This window comes from Agrilus planipennis, unplaced genomic scaffold (genome assembly GCF_000699045.2).
Source record: "Agrilus planipennis isolate EAB-ADULT unplaced genomic scaffold, Apla_2.0 scaffold23, whole genome shotgun sequence".
Lineage (NCBI taxonomy): Eukaryota > Metazoa > Arthropoda > Insecta > Coleoptera > Buprestidae > Agrilus > Agrilus planipennis.
The window spans coordinates 903120-924987 of NW_020439044.1; the positions used below are offsets into that span (position 1 = coordinate 903120).

Consider the following 21868-nt stretch of genomic DNA (forward strand, 5'->3'; position numbering starts at 1 on the left):
AAGTTAGTAGGACACATTCTCAATCCTGAAGGGCTAATTAGACATATTAGAAACAGGAGTAAAAAGGGGAAGAAATGCGCATCCAACTAGTCTTAGGGCTGACGACGCTAACATGATAATGATCTCTATAGAAATATTGCATCAAATTATCTAAAAAGGCACCGTTATATAATAATAAATTGTATCATTACAAATTTTGTATTACTGATTAACTGTACAAAGCATTTTAAAGATGTTTTATATTATTTTTCTAAGACTATTACAATTTATTAAAATATGTATAATATTAATAAAACATGTATAATTTGTAGAGCATTATTTATTGGAATAATAAAAGCAACCAGTCAATCAATCGCAAAAAGTAATAAAAATAAAATTACATACTACAGTACAAAAAAGTCTGTTAGTCATTGCTACGAAATAAATAATAAAAATAATACGTCTGTTAGTTAAGCCTATCCAGAACTTATACGCTACTTTTCCAGTAACATGAAAAATTGGGTATTACAGTAACAATGTGCAGAATATAATCAAAAACAAATTACACACACAAAATTATAATAAACAAAAACGCTAATTCATAATAACCATAATGTAATACAAAAGTTAACATATTTCTGTATAAAAATATCAGTCATTTGTCATGCCCTAACAGGTACAAATACAGAAAATAAAAATGCCAAATAAAAGATTGATTTTAAAATAAAATTTTGCCCCTTGCTAATCATGTATGAGCAGCAAAAACATTCAAATACCTAAAGGGGCTAGTTACCCCCGTTTTGTTTTTTTAATATTTTAAAAAATATAGACATCAAAATAAATACTTTTATTCTGTCAAGCTGATGAACTGTTCTTCCCATAATTTTTTTACAATTACTTAAGAAAAAAATTAAATATTGTAATTCAAGGTATTTTGGCAACTTCATTTTATATGTGAAAAACCAAGTGGTATGAAAAAATTATCATCACTGACCCTGAATTCAACCCCTATTTAATTTTATTTATTCCCTTTTCTCAGCGACCCTTAAATGAATAATTTCCAATTTCATATTAAAGACCGAATTGTCCATTTCAAGGGTGACAATATCGATTACACAGAAATTTAGTTTCTTCAAGATTAAACATATTGTTTTAAAAGGTATTAACTAGTTTTTTTTTTTAACATCATGGTTTTAAGTATATAAAGGAAGCCGTTAATCACCATGCATTTTTTAGTAATAACAGTAGTAATCAAACCGGACATTAATGACAAGATCCAATGAGAACGCGACATCATTAACACGAACCCTCCCTCGCGAGTTTCGTTTAGTAAGTTACCGCGCGTAGTACTTAAGGCAGGCGCACTCAAGCCTTCCCACCCTGACGTATATGTATAAGTGAATGTATGTTTTTATATGTGTGTAAGCCCCACGAAGTTATTCCGCAATAAATTATTTCCGCGAACGAAATTACTTTGTTTTGACTTTTGCGCGATCGAAGTTTTCCCCGTTTCTTTAAAGTAAGACCTCATATTCAAATTCCGTATAGTTTGTTCAGTCGATATTTCAACATCGGAGGAAACTGTTCATAGAAGGCGCTCCAATTATTTTCTCCGTATTGATTTCTGAACGTAGTTAATATATTTCGAATTGTATCTTTTAGGTCGACCTTAATATCGTTCCAAGAGGCTACAGCATCACAAAAGAATATAAAATCGGGAACAGCGGCTGAAGGGTTACGAATAATTAATTGACACAGGCCGCGAAAACCCAAATCCTTTTCTTCACAATCTCTCACGTTCCTCATGGCCTGGCAACAAGGTCTCAAAATGTTGCCCAAATAAGGTGTTATAGTGTCGGGAAAAACTAAACCCAAACTACATAAAGAAATAGCAACTGTCTGGTACATTGTCTTAGCTCCATTACAAGTTTGCATTATTTCCACATATCTTTTCAAAATCTGTGGAACATATTGTTCTAATCCTTGTCCCATTACAATGCATAGCTTACTTACAACCCAAGCAGCATTATTACAGGTACCATCATACTGTTTGTCTAAATTTTGGACGATAATCGGAATGTAGTCGTGTACTTGAGGGTTAATATGATCAAAACAAAGTTTAACGAGTTCTCCAAACAGAGCCAATGCCGGTTGACGAACTTGTACCATTTCTTCTTGAAGTGTATAATACAAAAGTTGAAGAAGGTTACTGTTTGTAACATATTTAACAAAATATGTTTTTAATCCAACACTCATGCCTAACAGTAAGTCATGAGCAACGCACATTGCATCTTTTTCAGGTGGATCATACTCTGTAGGCTTTTCATTAAAACACAGTATATTTTTGACGGTTTCGTTTAAGATTTGCAAACACCTGTTGTAAGCCACCTCGGCATATGGAAGAAATCCTACTTCTACTGCTGTAACTACATTTGAAAGGCACTCCATCAGAGCCAGAAATTCTTCATCCTCATCAACAGGAATGGAATTAAATTTATGCATCAAAGGCGGTAAAAGTACCTCTATGTATTCTGGTTTATTCAGGTGATTACCCACACTTTGAGATAGTACCCCAACAACATCGTAAAGCAGCAAACAGTTGCGATACTTAAATTTTTTTGCAGCCATAACAAAAGCTTGAAGGATCAGATCAATATAGGGAACCAGTTTAAGACGTGCTTCTTCTTGAAAAATACAAAATGCTGAGAGTGCAGCTCTTTGAACTCTTTTATTACCATCAAGAAAATGCTTTAGAAGTATTGTCATAACTGGAATGAAATAAATTTCGGTGGACTGTTCAGGTTCCATCATCCAAGTCATGAAACGACTTAATGTCCAACAGGTTATTACTCTAATTAGGGAATGTTCATGATTCATACAGACCAGAAGATACTGAACCAATCCTGGCAAATATGGACATAACCCAGACATGCATCCATCAGCTATAGCACCGAGAGCCAATATACCAGATTCTTTAATTAATGTGTCATTATGATTCAATGCCTGATTAATAATTGGTACAACTATTGCAAGCATGTCTTCCCTAAATTGCAAAGAAAGGGCATCCAAAGAAGCAGCACTACATTTTCTTAAAGTCCATCCAACATTTGGTTCACCCATCAAATCTTTACCATCATAATCAACTTCTTCATAATATTCATCATCATTTCCACCAGTACTGAAGCCTCTTGGTTGAATATCATCAGCCTTGTCTTCTACATGTTCATCAATACCTAGATGATCTTTTAAAGCATCTAGCTCGAAGTTTGAATACTTCATATTTTTAATCAGGATTGGTAGCAAACGGTTAGCATATGGCAAAAAAATTTCTCTGCAAGTAGGCAACTTGGCACTTGCTAGCCAAAACTCACAACCCTGCAATGCTACTTCAGTGTCTTCATGTTCTAGCTTAGAAAATATGAATTCTACTATGGTCGCAATATGAGGTAAAATATTAACATCCCTTGTCTCTATAAACATTACAAAAGCTTGGCATATCAGTTTCTGAACTTCAGGATCATTATCCTTTAAAATTTGCAGTAAACTGTTCATGTATAATTTGGTATCAAAATGTTTCTTTGTCAAGTCAATATCATCTTGCATGACCTGATTGAGAAGTTTCAAAGCCTCTTTTCTAATACTGGCTCGTTCATTTGTGACCAGTGTTACAAATTTAGACAGCAACTCATTTATCATTTCATTATGCTCTTCCTGACCAGATCCCAACCTCGAAAGATACTCTTCACATATTTTAAAAAGGGCTGACAATGCTGTCTCGCTTAAATTGCTGTCAGAAGACTCAAGCAAAAGGCATAAGTATGGAATTAGATTTGGCCATGATGATATGCTATCTTTACATACTAATACCCCTATTAATGTAGTAACACTAGTTCTCACTTCTTTAGAAGTATCTTTCATTAATTCCAAGCACTGCTGTCTAACAATTTCAATTGTAGTTATTGGTAAAGTTTCATAAAGAGTAGAAATGTTGTTTTTTAAAATTATAGCACTCAATGTGCGAACGTGATCATTATAAGATTGAGCATTGGAGAGAATATAAAGTAAATAGTTTGTGAAATCAGGATAGTTTTGCATCAAAACAATCTTTTCTTGTACTGCTTTTTGCACATTGCTATCTGGAACCAATGAGTCCTGAAGGACTCTTACAATTGTAGACAAGGCATCTTCTGATGGTTTCCATTCATTAAGTGCCATTGTAAGCAACACTTTCAATCCAAAATGTTGAACTGAATATGTTACTAATTGATTAAACAATGGTGTAATTCACTAAAAAAGATATTGATATCATTACAGAGGTTATGTGAAATTAAACCGAAATTTAAACTTACATAAATTTTTGCCTAAACAACACATCAAAAGTACACAAGTGTGAAGAATTGTTTCTAAAATGGTAAATAGCACTCAAACCTTGATTTATTTTAAAATTCCAATTTTTTTGTAGAAACAAGTACTTATATTGACAATTTACGAATTTTCCACTTCATAAGCATGCGCAACACAATTTTAATTAACATTTGTGATATGTCATCGTGTTACAAATGCATTTAAATCATAGCTATCTCTTTTATAATAAGTACATTTTCTTTTTATTTTAAGTATACTAAGAAATAATAATCATTATTGTTATCACTATGAACCTTTTTAAAATAAAAAAATTCTATGGCAGCTTCAAATTTAGAAAGTTATTACCCACCTACTAGAAATACTTGGGATCAATATATTACTATGACATCCTGTTCGTTTTCCAAAATTAATACACAGTTCCGATCGCAAAAAATGTTAGATATTAATATTGTACGAATTAAACATTCAAAGTGCAGCACAAATTATGCTATTAAAACACGAAGTGGAGTATAGGTAACATACATCATTAAATTGGCTAATATTTCTATTATAAATAAAAAAAGTATACATCTATATTTCTAAAAAAATAATCATATTTTTAAGAGAATAAAAATAATCAGTACGAATTAATAAATTATTTCATACTTGGTTGCTTTTTTTAATTATACATGTTCTTCAATGGACTTTATACAAGTTAGTGATTAATTATTATGGAGATAAATTTATACATTTTACATCTAGGTAAACAACTCACGAGCTGACGAAACTACCTTGTATTTGTACATGACTAATTGTATTTTTTAATATTGTAACTTCTTGTATAGACAAGTTAAATTGCAGGTAGGAATTAAACAGTAAATAGGTTTAAAAAGACTACTTACTTCTGATTTAAATATTGAGTACTCCAATCAATGATTCCGCCAACAACTTCCGTATTCACCAATTTATAGCTTGATAATCTAACTGGTAACTGGTCGTTCGGATTTACTGTTTGTGCAAAGTTTTCAAAAAACTGACGATATTCAATTAAATAATCGTCCTTATTAGCCATAATTAAAACAAATATCACAGTTTCTTCAAATAAGGTTAGACACTGCGTACACAAGTTTCTTTAAAAAATTCGTTGATATGTTTATTTGTACTTTAGGTAAAAATTATTATCTTTGTAATACTTGCGATAAGTTTTCTTTTTTATTATTGCCAATAAATAACCTGCACTGTTTATTAAAAATATTATTAACCTACGTCAGTAGCAACTCGTACGAATTGAGAAACAACCAAATTACCAAATACAATAACTGTTAAATATCATAGACTTATGTAGACCTTAGCTTGTCTATGGGTCTCAGATAAATATCTATGATACCAAGACAGTTACAATGTTTTGAGAACAAATAATAAAAAATAAACATGAAATAAACTTAAGAATAACTGCGAAAATACCTAGTCATTACAGTTATTACAATTTCTAAGTTCGAGAATTTTTTACTGTTTCGGTTGAATTTAGATTTGAAATTTAAAGAAAATGTTATAAAAAAAAGTTACTACTACACAGGTATTACAATTTATACATTGATAAATAAGACATTTCTGATTGTTAGAAAAGTATTTTAAACAGTACATTTTTACATTATGCTACAATATTTTGAGACAGATTCTGAAGGTATGTCTCCCCTCATTTCTTTAGCTTTCAGATGCAAAAAACTATGTTCATATTCTTGTATCATATGTTCTGGAAGTGGTTTTTCCCAATCTTCTGGGGGAGATGAACGTTTCTCCCAAACATCATTAGCATAATGATTTCTTAATCTTTCCAAATGCCTATTACATTCACTTTTAATTAATTCCTTCTAAAACAGTAAGTAAAATTGTAAGCACATATGTAAACTATGATTAAATACTGACTGCAGCTTTATAGTCCTTATTTTTTACCCATTTCCAGCAATTATCGCAATCTCGTTTCCATTGAGAACAATCCAATGTAGTCCCGAAAACAAAATACTGGTGAAAACGAGCTTTAATACTAGTACAATCCGAATATTCATCCGAATAAATATCGCAATCCCTTATCTAAAATTTGTCAAATGTAAGTAAAATATGCAACATTACCTTTTACATAATTTAGTAATCACCATCCATTCCCTGTCAAGATTTGTTTCATTATTTTTTTCATTTTCCGGCATCGAAAGCTGTTATTTTTCAAAATATCAAAATTAACCTATAAACTTGTTACATAACATTCTTTATATCTTATAATCTTATTGTTAGTAAGGTTGTAACTAACGATTTTATTAGATCAAATTATTTAATTTGTCGTATTCAATCATTTTATACGTTAAAATGGTATTTATTAATAAAATTAAAAAAAATACCATGTTTTATACAGATCTATGCAAAAATACTGTTAGGTTCATGATATGTAATAGGTACTGATAGGCATCTAAAATATACCTATATCATTATGTGTATACATATATTTGTAATATCTGTATTATTATCTTATTTTTGTCCCATTTTGCTGCATAAATCCTTGGAGAGGGGTTAGGGGGTTCCCAACACCAAGAGTGAGGGACATGCCCAAATTAAAAGACAGCTCAGGAAATTAATCAACGCTCCCTTGTTAACACAAAAAGAATGAAAATTTGGAAAAGTAGGTATTACAATAAATTTATGTAGGGTACCTAACTGGTAAGTTCTTTTCTTTTTCAAAATAGCCGTTCTTTATCTGCTTTATCAGATTAAATAAAAAATAAAAAGAAATAAACATATGCATTAAATATGTACAAATGTAAACACAAGAAAAAATTCATAAACAGAATTATACCTAATTTTATTTGTAAAAAAATAAATACACATTTGCATGTACAATGATATTTTAACATATTATAATGAAGGAACTGTATACATAAGTACCTATAAAAGGTACCTATAGTTACTAACATATAGTATAAAGTAATATTTATGTATTTTCATAATTATCCCCATCATAATTTTTAAATTTCGTAATTAATAGTACAATTGTAACAATAATTATAACTATAAGAATGCATTCGTAAAATTTGACGCTATATATAAAGTCTTTCCACGATATCTTTTCCAATGTATCGGTCTTATGGTGGGAAATCAGCTCCTTGCAGATTGGTAATTTCCTTATTTTGTATTGTTCCATTTTTGCTGTCTTAACAATTAATAATTGTTTCTTAAAATTTGCTGCTATTATTTCAAATTCTTCTGTATTATTTACAAAGCACAGGGGCACAGCTTTAAAAGCAAGCCGCACCGTAATAACTATTTTTTTATTTTTTTGTAAATTATTCTCTTGCAAACTTAGGACTATCGGAACATATATAAATATAAACAAATAAATAATTGTTTTTGATATGCATTTGTTCCATAATTCCATTGTGAATCACTATGTCGGAAATTTTTATTCAATCCAAGCAACGTTACCAATTCAATTCTCTTTGCACAATGGGAGAATTTGCTGATAACTCCCGAATTTGTATTTTTGGCGCAAACAAGTTGAGACCTGTCTGTCCACTGTGCATGATTGCCAGATCTACGGAAATTTCTCTAGACAGAAAATTTAAAGCCAGCTTAGGAAAAAGGGAATTTTTATTCAACTCTATACATTTAAGAAATTATTATCTCTAACAATATTTTAAGCAACAAAAGCAAAAAAGGAGTTTTATTAATGTTAAATGTCAGGGAATCATAACATAAAAATCAAATATATAAAAATGTATAAACATCAAACGTCAGTGAAGATTTCCAACTACATAAAAGCAAAAGCACGATTATACATATTGCCTTAAACGGTTTCTGTGATATTCCGTACTCTCACTAAAATACTGTAAAAAATATCAATCTAAATTTATTATTGAATTATTGGGAAATAATGTAAAAAATATAGGGAATAAAAAAAAATATATCTGGCAACCCTACTCAAGATTTCTTTTCATTCAAAAATTTGATCTGTTTGAAGCGTTTTTGTTTTGTAAGTGATTTTTTTTAACAATCAATAGTTTGATTTTAAATCGAATCCAAAGAAATTGTCTTAAATTTATACAAGTAATTTATGATTGAAAAAAAAATATTATTCCAGGATTGCCATAATAATGCTATATATTTATATTAAGCGTTTAATAGGACTATTTGTTATGTCAATATACATATCATATTTCGAAGTTGCAGAATACGTCCAAATTTGATTTTTATATTTTATGACGAATATTGATAGTAAAAAAAACTTCTCATTCTTATAGTTATAACAATTTTTGGTACATAAAAAATACGAAATTTTATTGCCAGTACAATATAAAATTAATTCTTCAATAGGACAGAATTGTTAGTAAATAGAAAGAATATTGTAAATGGATAAATACTGACTGATATGAAATGCCTACACATAAAGGTACAAGTAATTACGGGAAAAAAGCAGTTATTATGAAGGNTTAATATGATCAAAACAAAGTTTAACGAGTTCTCCAAACAGAGCCAATGCCGGTTGACGAACTTGTACCATTTCTTCTTGAAGTGTATAATACAAAAGTTGAAGAAGGTTACTGTTTGTAACATATTTAACAAAATATGTTTTTAATCCAACACTCATGCCTAACAGTAAGTCATGAGCAACGCACATTGCATCTTTTTCAGGTGGATCATACTCTGTAGGCTTTTCATTAAAACACAGTATATTTTTGACGGTTTCGTTTAAGATTTGCAAACACCTGTTGTAAGCCACCTCGGCATATGGAAGAAATCCTACTTCTACTGCTGTAACTACATTTGAAAGGCACTCCATCAGAGCCAGAAATTCTTCATCCTCATCAACAGGAATGGAATTAAATTTATGCATCAAAGGCGGTAAAAGTACCTCTATGTATTCTGGTTTATTCAGGTGATTACCCACACTTTGAGATAGTACCCCAACAACATCGTAAAGCAGCAAACAGTTGCGATACTTAAATTTTTTTGCAGCCATAACAAAAGCTTGAAGGATCAGATCAATATAGGGAACCAGTTTAAGACGTGCTTCTTCTTGAAAAATACAAAATGCTGAGAGTGCAGCTCTTTGAACTCTTTTATTACCATCAAGAAAATGCTTTAGAAGTATTGTCATAACTGGAATGAAATAAATTTCGGTGGACTGTTCAGGTTCCATCATCCAAGTCATGAAACGACTTAATGTCCAACAGGTTATTACTCTAATTAGGGAATGTTCATGATTCATACAGACCAGAAGATACTGAACCAATCCTGGCAAATATGGACATAACCCAGACATGCATCCATCAGCTATAGCACCGAGAGCCAATATACCAGATTCTTTAATTAATGTGTCATTATGATTCAATGCCTGATTAATAATTGGTACAACTATTGCAAGCATGTCTTCCCTAAATTGCAAAGAAAGGGCATCCAAAGAAGCAGCACTACATTTTCTTAAAGTCCATCCAACATTTGGTTCACCCATCAAATCTTTACCATCATAATCAACTTCTTCATAATATTCATCATCATTTCCACCAGTACTGAAGCCTCTTGGTTGAATATCATCAGCCTTGTCTTCTACATGTTCATCAATACCTAGATGATCTTTTAAAGCATCTAGCTCGAAGTTTGAATACTTCATATTTTTAATCAGGATTGGTAGCAAACGGTTAGCATATGGCAAAAAAATTTCTCTGCAAGTAGGCAACTTGGCACTTGCTAGCCAAAACTCACAACCCTGCAATGCTACTTCAGTGTCTTCATGTTCTAGCTTAGAAAATATGAATTCTACTATGGTCGCAATATGAGGTAAAATATTAACATCCCTTGTCTCTATAAACATTACAAAAGCTTGGCATATCAGTTTCTGAACTTCAGGATCATTATCCTTTAAAATTTGCAGTAAACTGTTCATGTATAATTTGGTATCAAAATGTTTCTTTGTCAAGTCAATATCATCTTGCATGACCTGATTGAGAAGTTTCAAAGCCTCTTTTCTAATACTGGCTCGTTCATTTGTGACCAGTGTTACAAATTTAGACAGCAACTCATTTATCATTTCATTATGCTCTTCCTGACCAGATCCCAACCTCGAAAGATACTCTTCACATATTTTAAAAAGGGCTGACAATGCTGTCTCGCTTAAATTGCTGTCAGAAGACTCAAGCAAAAGGCATAAGTATGGAATTAGATTTGGCCATGATGATATGCTATCTTTACATACTAATACCCCTATTAATGTAGTAACACTAGTTCTCACTTCTTTAGAAGTATCTTTCATTAATTCCAAGCACTGCTGTCTAACAATTTCAATTGTAGTTATTGGTAAAGTTTCATAAAGAGTAGAAATGTTGTTTTTTAAAATTATAGCACTCAATGTGCGAACGTGATCATTATAAGATTGAGCATTGGAGAGAATATAAAGTAAATAGTTTGTGAAATCAGGATAGTTTTGCATCAAAACAATCTTTTCTTGTACTGCTTTTTGCACATTGCTATCTGGAACCAATGAGTCCTGAAGGACTCTTACAATTGTAGACAAGGCATCTTCTGATGGTTTCCATTCATTAAGTGCCATTGTAAGCAACACTTTCAATCCAAAATGTTGAACTGAATATGTTACTAATTGATTAAACAATGGTGTAATTCACTAAAAAAGATATTGATATCATTACAGAGGTTATGTGAAATTAAACCGAAATTTAAACTTACATAAATTTTTGCCTAAACAACACATCAAAAGTACACAAGTGTGAAGAATTGTTTCTAAAATGGTAAATAGCACTCAAACCTTGATTTATTTTAAAATTCCAATTTTTTTGTAGAAACAAGTACTTATATTGACAATTTACGAATTTTCCACTTCATAAGCATGCGCAACACAATTTTAATTAACATTTGTGATATGTCATCGTGTTACAAATGCATTTAAATCATAGCTATCTCTTTTATAATAAGTACATTTTCTTTTTATTTTAAGTATACTAAGAAATAATAATCATTATTGTTATCACTATGAACCTTTTTAAAATAAAAAAATTCTATGGCAGCTTCAAATTTAGAAAGTTATTACCCACCTACTAGAAATACTTGGGATCAATATATTACTATGACATCCTGTTCGTTTTCCAAAATTAATACACAGTTCCGATCGCAAAAAATGTTAGATATTAATATTGTACGAATTAAACATTCAAAGTGCAGCACAAATTATGCTATTAAAACACGAAGTGGAGTATAGGTAACATACATCATTAAATTGGCTAATATTTCTATTATAAATAAAAAAAGTATACATCTATATTTCTAAAAAAATATAATCATATTTTTAAGAGAATAAAAATAATCAGTACGAATTAATAAATTATTTCATACTTGGTTGCTTTTTTTAATTATACATGTTCTTCAATGGACTTTATACAAGTTAGTGATTAATTATTATGGAGATAAATTTATACATTTTACATCTAGGTAAACAACTCACGAGCTGACGAAACTACCTTGTATTTGTACATGACTAATTGTATTTTTTAATATTGTAACTTCTTGTATAGACAAGTTAAATTGCAGGTAGGAATTAAACAGTAAATAGGTTTAAAAAGACTACTTACTTCTGATTTAAATATTGAGTACTCCAATCAATGATTCCGCCAACAACTTCCGTATTCACCAATTTATAGCTTGATAATCTAACTGGTAACTGGTCGTTCGGATTTACTGTTTGTGCAAAGTTTTCAAAAAACTGACGATATTCAATTAAATAATCGTCCTTATTAGCCATAATTAAAACAAATATCACAGTTTCTTCAAATAAGGTTAGACACTGCGTACACAAGTTTCTTTAAAAAATTCGTTGATATGTTTATTTGTACTTTAGGTAAAAATTATTATCTTTGTAATACTTGCGATAAGTTTTCTTTTTTATTATTGCCAATAAATAACCTGCACTGTTTATTAAAAATATTATTAACCTACGTCAGTAGCAACTCGTACGAATTGAGAAACAACCAAATTACCAAATACAATAACTGTTAAATATCATAGACTTATGTAGACCTTAGCTTGTCTATGGGTCTCAGATAAATATCTATGATACCAAGACAGTTACAATGTTTTGAGAACAAATAATAAAAAATAAACATGAAATAAACTTAAGAATAACTGCGAAAATACCTAGTCATTACAGTTATTACAATTTCTAAGTTCGAGAATTTTTTACTGTTTCGGTTGAATTTAGATTTGAAATTTAAAGAAAATGTTATAAAAAAAAGTTACTACTACACAGGTATTACAATTTATACATTGATAAATAAGACATTTCTGATTGTTAGAAAAGTATTTTAAACAGTACATTTTTACATTATGCTACAATATTTTGAGACAGATTCTGAAGGTATGTCTCCCCTCATTTCTTTAGCTTTCAGATGCAAAAAACTATGTTCATATTCTTGTATCATATGTTCTGGAAGTGGTTTTTCCCAATCTTCTGGGGGAGATGAACGTTTCTCCCAAACATCATTAGCATAATGATTTCTTAATCTTTCCAAATGCCTATTACATTCACTTTTAATTAATTCCTTCTAAAACAGTAAGTAAAATTGTAAGCACATATGTAAACTATGATTAAATACTGACTGCAGCTTTATAGTCCTTATTTTTTACCCATTTCCAGCAATTATCGCAATCTCGTTTCCATTGAGAACAATCCAATGTAGTCCCGAAAACAAAATACTGGTGAAAACGAGCTTTAATACTAGTACAATCCGAATATTCATCCGAATAAATATCGCAATCCCTTATCTAAAATTTGTCAAATGTAAGTAAAATATGCAACATTACCTTTTACATAATTTAGTAATCACCATCCATTCCCTGTCAAGATTTGTTTCATTATTTTTTTCATTTTCCGGCATCGAAAGCTGTTATTTTTCAAAATATCAAAATTAACCTATAAACTTGTTACATAACATTCTTTATATCTTATAATCTTATTGTTAGTAAGGTTGTAACTAACGATTTTATTAGATCAAATTATTTAATTTGTCGTATTCAATCATTTTATACGTTAAAATGGTATTTATTAATAAAATTAAAAAAAATACCATGTTTTATACAGATCTATGCAAAAATACTGTTAGGTTCATGATATGTAATAGGTACTGATAGGCATCTAAAATATACCTATATCATTATGTGTATACATATATTTGTAATATCTGTATTACAAATATATGTATACCTATATCATTATGTGTATACATATATTTGTAATATCTGTATTATTACAATATGTATTATACCTATATCATTATGTGTATACATATATTTGTAATATCTGTATTACAAATATATGTATACACATAATATCTAAAATATACCTATATCATTATGTGTATACATATATTTGTAATATCTGTATTATTATCTTATTTTTGTCCCATTTTGCTGCATAAATCCTTGGAGAGGGGTTAGGGGGTTCCCAACACCAAGAGTGAGGGACATGCCCAAATTAAAAGACAGCTCAGGAAATTAATCAACGCTCCCTTGTTAACACAAAAAGAATGAAAATTTGGAAAAGTAGGTATTACAATAAATTTATGTAGGGTACCTAACTGGTAAGTTCTTTTCTTTTTCAAAATAGCCGTTCTTTATCTGCTTTATCAGATTAAATAAAAAATAAAAAGAAATAAACATATGCATTAAATATGTACAAATGTAAACACAAGAAAAAATTCATAAACAGAATTATACCTAATTTTATTTGTAAAAAAATAAATACACATTTGCATGTACAATGATATTTTAACATATTATAATGAAGGAACTGTATACATAAGTACCTATAAAAGGTACCTATAGTTACTAACATATAGTATAAAGTAATATTTATGTATTTTCATAATTATCCCCATCATAATTTTTAAATTTCGTAATTAATAGTACAATTGTAACAATAATTATAACTATAAGAATGCATTCGTAAAATTTGACGCTATATATAAAGTCTTTCCACGATATCTTTTCCAATGTATCGGTCTTATGGTGGGAAATCAGCTCCTTGCAGATTGGTAATTTCCTTATTTTGTATTGTTCCATTTTTGCTGTCTTAACAATTAATAATTGTTTCTTAAAATTTGCTGCTATTATTTCAAATTCTTCTGTATTATTTACAAAGCACAGGGGCACAGCTTTAAAAGCAAGCCGCACCGTAATAACTATTTTTTTATTTTTTTGTAAATTATTCTCTTGCAAACTTAGGACTATCGGAACATATATAAATATAAACAAATAAATAATTGTTTTTGATATGCATTTGTTCCATAATTCCATTGTGAATCACTATGTCGGAAATTTTTATTCAATCCAAGCAACGTTACCAATTCAATTCTCTTTGCACAATGGGAGAATTTGCTGATAACTCCCGAATTTGTATTTTTGGCGCAAACAAGTTGAGACCTGTCTGTCCACTGTGCATGATTGCCAGATCTACGGAAATTTCTCTAGACAGAAAATTTAAAGCCAGCTTAGGAAAAAGGGAATTTTTATTCAACTCTATANTGATATGTGGGTTTGTTTTGTGGGAATAAAAAAAAATATATCTGGCAACCCTACTCAAGATTTCTTTTCATTCAAAAATTTGATCTGTTTGAAGCGTTTTTGTTTTGTAAGTGATTTTTTTTAACAATCAATAGTTTGATTTTAAATCGAATCCAAAGAAATTGTCTTAAATTTATACAAGTAATTTATGATTGAAAAAAAAATATTATTCCAGGATTGCCATAATAATGCTATATATTTATATTAAGCGTTTAATAGGACTATTTGTTATGTCAATATACATATCATATTTCGAAGTTGCAGAATACGTCCAAATTTGATTTTTATATTTTATGACGAATATTGATAGTAAAAAAAACTTCTCATTCTTATAGTTATAACAATTTTTGGTACATAAAAAATACGAAATTTTATTGCCAGTACAATATAAAATTAATTCTTCAATAGGACAGAATTGTTAGTAAATAGAAAGAATATTGTAAATGGATAAATACTGACTGATATGAAATGCCTACACATAAAGGTACAAGTAATTACGGGAAAAAAGCAGTTATTATGGAGGGGTGAATTCAAAATTGGAGAGAATATTGAACTTAGTAAAAATAAATAACGTTTACAAATATTTTATTTTGCGCTACATATTGGACACTACCAGTTTGGCGCCGAAATAAGTCAAAAAGTCTAAAAATTATTCATAAATGTACATCAATCTGTTTTATTATTCCTGATCCTTTCGGCTTTCTGACCCAGCATGAAAATGACTTTGTCATCGGTAACAAATGTAAACGCCGAAAAAGGGTCTTTAAGCATTTTACCGTTATTTTTAATTCTAAGCTAACGCAAGTATAAATTTACATAGCACTTTCAACAGATGGTCTCTTAATTCAGAAGCATTCTATTTACAACTATTTAAAAAGTTACATGTAATTATGAAAATGTAAAATATGTGCAAATTCCTCACACATTCCGAGGGAGTGTTAGAACCTCCAAAACCCTCCCCTGCGTTCGCGCCTGATACACATTATAATAAGTGTTATTCCACCTCAACCAGAGACCCTGACACGGAGATTTTTATCAATCAGGAACGGGGCAGGTGAATCAATGAAATCTTTGAAAGTATATAATACGTAATTAATTTACTACCTCATTAGCCCTTCACACTTATCTTACTACACTTGTTTTGCACAGATACCCAAAGATATTGCTACAAAGTCTAAAAAAACTATTATTGAAAATAAAAACATTTGACTCATGAAGATTTTCATGAATCAGAGCAGATCAGCCTGGAAATAAAAAATATTTTTTACTATGATGAACATCAACTTAAAAATTGATACACAATGTGATACCTACTGCAAATAAAAATAAAAACACTATAGTGAATATAGATAACATAATAATCAAAACATATCTTCTAATGAAAAATGGTTACTCATTGATCATCCATATGCACGTATAAAGATAACCAAAGCAGTTAATAAGGTCTATAATAATTGTTATTCCTTTCATGCAGAAAACACACTCAAACTTTGCACATTATGAGTCTTATAGTCGGAAATTATGTACATGAAAAGAATGAAAACTTGGAAGAATTTTACAAAGCAGCTGGTAAGGAAAAAATTAAATTTAGAGACTTGTTTTGCGTTACTATGATTAATTATTGATTTATACTGCTTATCGCTTATAAAAATACCTAACAATTAAATAATGTATAGTAATCTATTAGGAATAAATAAAAATGGTATTTTTTATAAATATAGGCATTCCGTTTATTCCACGAAAGATGATGTTGGCGTCCCACCCATCTATGCAAATCACCGTGAATGAAGAAGGAGAATGGTCCATTACAACTGTTACCCTTGTAAGAACACACATTACAAAATTTAAGTTGGGGGAAGAATACGAGGAAACAATGCCTGGTAACGTTCAAATAAAGGTATTGATTATTTCAATAATAGTAACAAAATTTGAGGAAATCACTATCAAATTATTTTTTTTTGTTTTACGTTGCCTTAAATAAATCTATAAATCTAATCTAGACTTAGATTAGATTAAAAATTATAACATTTTATTCTTATTCAGGAACACTTAAGAAAAGATAAAGGAAACTATATTTGTAGGTTTAAAAAGCATGTACATAAAATCAGTGTCTGTACAAATATGGTAAATATAATTAGAGGCTTCTATAAATAAATAAAATAAAAATAGCAGGTTTAGCTATTTTTCTAATATAAAAACTAATTTAAGATTACTAAAATCACCAGTTAATGTAATATTAATTTCCGGTGCCCCAATATATTCAATTAGACTTGAAGAATTGAAAGTATTCAAATGTTTATAACCAACCTACATACACACCAAATTGCGGCGTTACTACTGGAGCACTTTTGAAAAAAAAATTATATTTCAATTAACGATGTTTTTAGAATTATTTTCGTCTTTTCAAGACCTTTAATTTTCAATGTTTTTTGATGACAGGAATAAATAAACAAGCCTCGTTACCTAGAATAATTCTTTGGCATACGTAGAAAAAATTATATTCTAAAGCTTATATGAATAGCTGCTACGATAGTTTTGAATCATATTTTATCATACAGAATAAATATTATGCATGTTTGATTTAACTTTTCTTAATTCTAGAATGTTACCACAAAAGAAGAAAATAAGCTAGTTACAATTTCAACTGGTCCTGATGGCAGTAGATCTTTAAGAATATACGAATTTTCAGATACTGGCGCTGTTATCGTAAGTAAAGGGAATTACCAAATATTTAACTATTTTAGGTAATGATTTAAGTAGTTAACACATCCCTTTTTTTTAAGACTTTAAGGCATGAACCGACAGGAGTGGAAGGAAGGCGTTATTTCAAAAGGGTTTAATTATTACAAATATTTAAACGCACTTCAAGGTAATTAACCACATGTATATGTATGTATGCATAAGCATTTTTAACCTGCCTAAATTAAACGCATTCTTACATTAATAACGAAGTTTATTTGGTTTTTCCAATTAATCAATAACGAACTAACTTAAAGTACAATCTTGTATAATAAAGTAAATAGTATTAGCCCATGCAAACTATTAAACAAAAAAATGTAGATTTCATTTCAAACAACAAATTAAAGCATCCTTTACGTCTTGTTTTTAATATTTATTTTTAAATAGTTAAAGCAAATAAAGTTCAATTCCCCGAAAATGTCATAGATGTTGCAAATAACACCTTTTGTTTACCTTTTTTCTTCTTTTTTCCTCTTCGTTGGGATTCACCTTAAAGCACAAAAACAAGGTTAAAATTGGTGAAGATGAAGAGGGAATCAATTTCCTTTTAATTTGATTGCTCACCATTATTGTCATTATCATTAGTGAGGTCCACTTTTTCTAAGGCCGACGCTATAGCGTCTCCGAAACTCCTATTAAACGCTGGTACAGGGACGTATTCGTCAGGTTCGGGTTCGCTATCGCTGTTATTACGATTAGTTTTTTTGACAAAAGATGATCGAGCTTGTGATCCAGTGACGTTGATTATTTTTACACTGTTAGAGGCCATAGGTTTTACTGATTCAGATTCACTCGTTGTGTGCGGTTTACTTGTAGATAGCATCTAATTAAAAATCGAAAAATAAATTTTTCATTATAATTCTTAAAATTATTTAAAATAATAGTTTGATTATGACAAAAAAAATACCTTCGCAAATGAAAGTCCGCCAGTTTCTCCATCTTTGTTTAAACTTCCAGACAGTGAAGTATTTGTGGAACTATTTAATAGTGTGATAGGAGAAAGACTCCTTTCACTATATGGTGATATTTGTCCATATGTTTGTGAGTATTCTCCTTGCTGATCAAGACCAAAATCTGGAAATTGACGATGGGATTCAATATGAATATTAGCTGAACGAAATCTGCCCATTTTCATATTTTCCTGTTCTTCTATGCGTTTTGCATGACGTTTTTCCTCTTTTTCTCTATGAAGACGACGTTTACGTCGCAACTCAATTTGGTCTGAAATAAATACAGAAGAATAAAAACTGAACAATTAATTATTACCAAAAATTAGGCCTAAAGTTATATGTAGCACAGGGGACTGACCTCCAAAGGCATAAGTACACCTTGGAGCTAATTGACCTGGCCGAAATAATTTACGCACAAACAAATATGAAATATTTCATAATAGTAATATTTCAAAGGTTACTATTTGTGCATTTTAAGCCATAGTGCTTATTTAATTTTAATCATTAACAAAAATTCAGAGAAACCACGAACCAAATAAAAATAATTACCATGAAAATAAGTAACAGTATCCAAAGCCACAACAGGTGGCATTAATTGGATCTCAGCCACCTCAAAGGGGCAACTAATTGGAAGGTGTTGCAAATATCTCAATCGTTTTCTCAGATCCTCTGTCATAGATCCACATTCCTTTTCAACAATTCTTCCTATTATAGTTTTAGGACAATTTTCAAGAGAACCGTAAGTATGTTCAAGCATTTTAATATTTAATGAATGCATATAGATATGCTGTCCATCAGATGCTGCAAGCATTAACAAGAAATTAAAATCAGTTGAAATTTCAAATAAGAAAATATAATTAAAATTTTATTGTTATTGATTCAGTTTTAAGTTTCTGTATTGACCACAAAAAAATTAAAAAGAACTGAATCTTTTAATTTTCCAAAGTTACAATTTCATGAAGCATTTGAACAGCAACATGTACTCAACACTTTGGACAAACAATATAGGTAATTATTTAATCTTGGTGAATTTATAACCTACCTTGATAGAAATAAAAATATTTTGATGCTTTTTGGACACTATACGAAGAAATTTCTAAGTCTTCAACTGCTATATTTTCTTGATCTTCAAGTTTAAGATTTGTTTCTTCTTTGCCATCCCAATTCTCAGAACATGTTTCCAACTGTTGTACACTATATTCATATTCATTATTTGCCATATATTCCGATATTTTGAAATTTGTTATATCTACATCAAATTCTTTAAAAACCAGTTTTTCACGTTCTTCAAGCAATTGTAGGGCTTGTTCAATAAAACATTTTTCTGGACAATTTTCATCTTCATGTAGTTGAAACTCAAGTTCATTTCTTTCTCGCATTATAATATTAAGCACATCTGCCTTATCAGCTAGCAAAATTTTTGAATAAAGCCTTGCAGATCCTAACTGGGACACTTTTGGTAAAATATCTTCAGTACAAATTTCACCAATGGGACGTACATTTAATGAGCCACGTAATTTTTTCATAAGATTAAAAGTTATTTCTTCTGACGTATTAAAGTTGATGTGGGGCACAGGGACAACACTGTAATAATATATTTTAGTGTAAAAAATAGAGAACAAGTGAAAATTTACCTTTTAAGGTCGTTCTTGTCAACACTTTCAAAGCAAATAGGACATTTTCTCCAGGTTTTATCAGTCAATGCTAAATAATGTAAAAGACATGACCAACAATAGATATGACCACATCGTGTCATTTTTGCTGCTGATGGTGGATAGAGACATATTGGGCAAGACGGATACTCAATTACATTAATATTCTGAAATATATATTTTCAAATAAAAATATTGAGTTATTTTAAAAGACATGACTTACAACTTGTTCAATTAAGTCCCAATTAACAAGAGAATCAGGGTTGTTCATATGAAGTTTATAATCAGCCCCTGTTTTAACAATAAATTGACAACTAAAATAAAGTGCATAAGTTTATTAATAAACACATATAAATGAACGTATACTTTGCTTGTAAGAACTGCTCCTTATTATACTTATGTTTATAAGTGGAAATCAGTCGACCTCCAACTTTATGAGGCATCCCCCCAGGTCCCGATCGCCAATGCGTATCTCGGGGCTCAAAATGAAAATTAAGAAGATGGTTAAGATTTTGCTTTTTACTGCCTGATACCAAAATTGAGCCACACTCAATCTCCTCATCTACTATCCTGGAGCTCGTGTTTCCGTCAAACGTCCCTGAATGATAGTAGCCCCGGGGACGTGGACGCTTATCAGCCATTTTGTTATTACGTTGGGATATAGGTTTGCGAGAAATATCATTTTTCGAAGAAAACGAACCTCCAGAAGGCTCTCTGCGGCGACCTCCGCGAGAGTATACCTTTGTATTTGATGCATCTGTTTATGACAGAAAAGACTACTAAAAATATAATTTTATAAAGCACAGCATTTAAACACGATCTTATAATATTATATATGCACTGTTTATTTTTACTATTATGAAATGATGTGACAGTTTATAATTTATTATATAGTGAATTTATTTATTCAATAGCTGCATCAAAATAGATTATATGAACTCAGTAACTTAGTTGTTTTTATGCAAATACCATACATGTGGCAAATTTTCAGTATTTGGTGAATAATTACATGATACGCCATTTTAACGACCTTCAACCATCAGGTAATAGGTAATAGGCTCATACCTTGACTTTTTTTATCGTTACTTGCGCCCTTTAAATAGGGCTGCAAAGGACGATTTTTCGATTTCTCCATTAGAAATTCTTCTTGCATTCACTGCTACGAGGTGTCGAGAGAGAATTTCTTCTCCACTGAAGGTGGTTACGCTCAGCTTCAGACCCGTCATCTTAGAAAGCCATGTTTATAATATTCAAAAAAGAAAATAACAAACTTTTAGTGTACTTCCAGTAGAATCACTCCAAATAGTAATATAAAATTTCACAAATTCACAACCAACTGGGGTGGTTAAGCCCCCTTTTCGTCGAAAACGACGATAGTTTTCGAGACAAACTAACACACTTCGTCGCAAATATGGCGACGAAAAACTATGTGTATTATGCGTTTGTGGTGGGAGCAGGTATCTAAACAGGCTAGGCGCTTGCGTAAGAGTGTAATAATAATACGTTTCAATGTAACAATAAAATAACAATAAATAATTAAATCACCGCCCTGTTTGAAAATTTTAATTAAATTGATATGTCAAAAAATAAATA

General features: G+C 30.2%; 5 protein-coding genes and 1 long non-coding RNA gene across 16 annotated transcripts in view; 2 read left to right on the forward strand and 4 right to left on the reverse strand.

The window, feature by feature from the left end:
• Positions 1-5497, reverse strand: part of LOC108732472 (transportin-1) — an 83948-nt gene extending 78451 nt beyond the window's left edge. For 4 of the 7 annotated variants that reach the window (XM_018463309.2, XM_018463308.2, XM_018463310.2 and 1 more), the window contains exon 1: positions 5226-5496. In XM_018463309.2, coding sequence (XP_018318811.1) covers positions 5226-5395 — 170 coding nt within the window. In that variant the 5' untranslated portion in view covers positions 5396-5496. Of the gene's footprint in view, positions 1-313; positions 4267-4328; positions 4883-5225 lie in introns of those variants that run through there. The other 3 variants (XM_018463305.1, XM_018463304.1, XM_018463306.2) reach the window with 3 other exon arrangements.
• A 244-nt stretch (positions 5498-5741) lies between these two features.
• On the forward strand, positions 5742-8758 carry LOC108732479. The gene is made up of 4 exons (XR_003231563.1): positions 5742-5899; positions 6032-6202; positions 6287-6430; positions 6881-8758. It is a non-coding gene; the product is annotated as an uncharacterized LOC108732479 (long non-coding RNA).
• Positions 5893-6846, reverse strand: LOC108732476 (UPF0545 protein C22orf39 homolog). Of its 2 annotated transcripts, none has more exons than XM_018463317.1 (3): positions 6477-6846; positions 6277-6414; positions 5893-6194 (listed from the first exon to the last, which is right to left on the reverse strand). In XM_018463317.1, the coding sequence occupies exons 1-3, from the start codon at positions 6525-6527 to the stop codon at positions 5970-5972; spliced, it is 414 nt and encodes a 137-aa protein (XP_018318819.1). In that variant the 5' UTR covers positions 6528-6846; the 3' UTR covers positions 5893-5969. The 2 variants fall into 2 exon arrangements, with proteins under 2 accessions (XP_018318819.1, XP_018318818.1); XM_018463316.2 differs by having other exon boundaries at positions 5897-6194; positions 6250-6414; positions 6477-6839.
• A 3857-nt stretch (positions 8759-12615) lies between the features above and the next one.
• Positions 12616-13555, reverse strand: LOC108732475 (UPF0545 protein C22orf39 homolog). Of its 2 annotated transcripts, none has more exons than XM_018463315.1 (3): positions 13200-13555; positions 13000-13137; positions 12616-12917 (listed from the first exon to the last, which is right to left on the reverse strand). In XM_018463315.1, the coding sequence occupies exons 1-3, from the start codon at positions 13248-13250 to the stop codon at positions 12693-12695; spliced, it is 414 nt and encodes a 137-aa protein (XP_018318817.1). In that variant the 5' UTR covers positions 13251-13555; the 3' UTR covers positions 12616-12692. The 2 variants fall into 2 exon arrangements, with proteins under 2 accessions (XP_018318817.1, XP_018318816.1); XM_018463314.1 differs by having other exon boundaries at positions 12620-12917; positions 12973-13137; positions 13200-13547.
• LOC108732477 (fatty acid-binding protein) lies at positions 13064-17878 on the forward strand. 3 transcript variants are annotated; one of them, XM_018463318.1, is made up of 5 exons: positions 13064-13153; positions 16409-16503; positions 16656-16831; positions 17536-17640; positions 17718-17878. In XM_018463318.1, exons 2-5 carry the CDS (start codon positions 16434-16436, stop codon positions 17772-17774), a joined length of 408 nt encoding a protein of 135 aa, XP_018318820.1. In that variant the 5' UTR covers positions 13064-13153; positions 16409-16433; the 3' UTR covers positions 17775-17878. The 3 variants fall into 3 exon arrangements, with proteins under 3 accessions (XP_018318820.1, XP_018318821.1, XP_025832645.1); XM_018463319.1 differs by lacking the exon at positions 13064-13153 and adding an exon at positions 13826-13914; XM_025976860.1 differs by lacking the exon at positions 13064-13153 and having other exon boundaries at positions 15175-16503.
• Positions 17870-21719, reverse strand: LOC108732473 (RING finger protein 10). Its single transcript, XM_025976859.1, has 9 exons — positions 21341-21719; positions 20642-21032; positions 20499-20589; positions 20258-20442; positions 19666-20207; positions 19173-19424; positions 18581-18894; positions 18238-18496; positions 17870-18162 (listed from the first exon to the last, which is right to left on the reverse strand). Exons 1-9 carry the CDS (start codon positions 21426-21428, stop codon positions 18077-18079), a joined length of 2208 nt encoding a protein of 735 aa, XP_025832644.1. The 5' UTR covers positions 21429-21719; the 3' UTR covers positions 17870-18076.
• Positions 21720-21868: the final 149 nt, after the last annotated feature.

Bases quoted from the DNA above. Each gene is read 5' to 3' on its own strand.
- LOC108732475 (XM_018463314.1), bottom strand. From the start codon at position 13,250: ATGCCGGAAAATGAAAAAAATAATGAAACAAATCTTGACAGGGAATGG. The intron at 13,138-13,199 runs GTGATTACTAAA...GACAAATTTTAG, and splicing joins ATCTTGACAGGGAATGGATG to ATAAGGGATTGCGATATTTA. The intron at 12,918-12,972 runs GTCAGTATTTAA...TTACTGTTTTAG, and splicing joins ATAAGGACTATAAAGCTGCA to AAGGAATTAATTAAAAGTGA.
- LOC108732473 (XM_025976859.1), bottom strand. From the start codon at position 21,428: ATGCAAGAAGAATTTCTAATGGAGAAATCGAAAAATCGTCCTTTGCAG. The intron at 20,208-20,257 runs GTAAATTTTCAC...ATATTATTACAG, and splicing joins GACAAGAACGACCTTAAAAG to TGTTGTCCCTGTGCCCCACA. The intron at 18,895-19,172 runs GTAATTATTTTT...TATTTATTTCAG, and splicing joins TACTGTTACTTATTTTCATG to ACCAAATTGAGTTGCGACGT.
- LOC108732477 (XM_018463318.1), top strand. From the start codon at position 16,434: ATGAGTCTTATAGTCGGAAATTATGTACATGAAAAGAATGAAAACTTG. The intron at 16,832-17,535 runs GTATTGATTATT...TCTTAATTCTAG, and splicing joins CTGGTAACGTTCAAATAAAG to AATGTTACCACAAAAGAAGA. The intron at 17,641-17,717 runs GTAAGTAAAGGG...CTTTTTTTTAAG, and splicing joins CAGATACTGGCGCTGTTATC to ACTTTAAGGCATGAACCGAC.
- LOC108732476 (XM_018463316.2), bottom strand. From the start codon at position 6,527: ATGCCGGAAAATGAAAAAAATAATGAAACAAATCTTGACAGGGAATGG. The intron at 6,415-6,476 runs GTGATTACTAAA...GACAAATTTTAG, and splicing joins ATCTTGACAGGGAATGGATG to ATAAGGGATTGCGATATTTA. The intron at 6,195-6,249 runs GTCAGTATTTAA...TTACTGTTTTAG, and splicing joins ATAAGGACTATAAAGCTGCA to AAGGAATTAATTAAAAGTGA.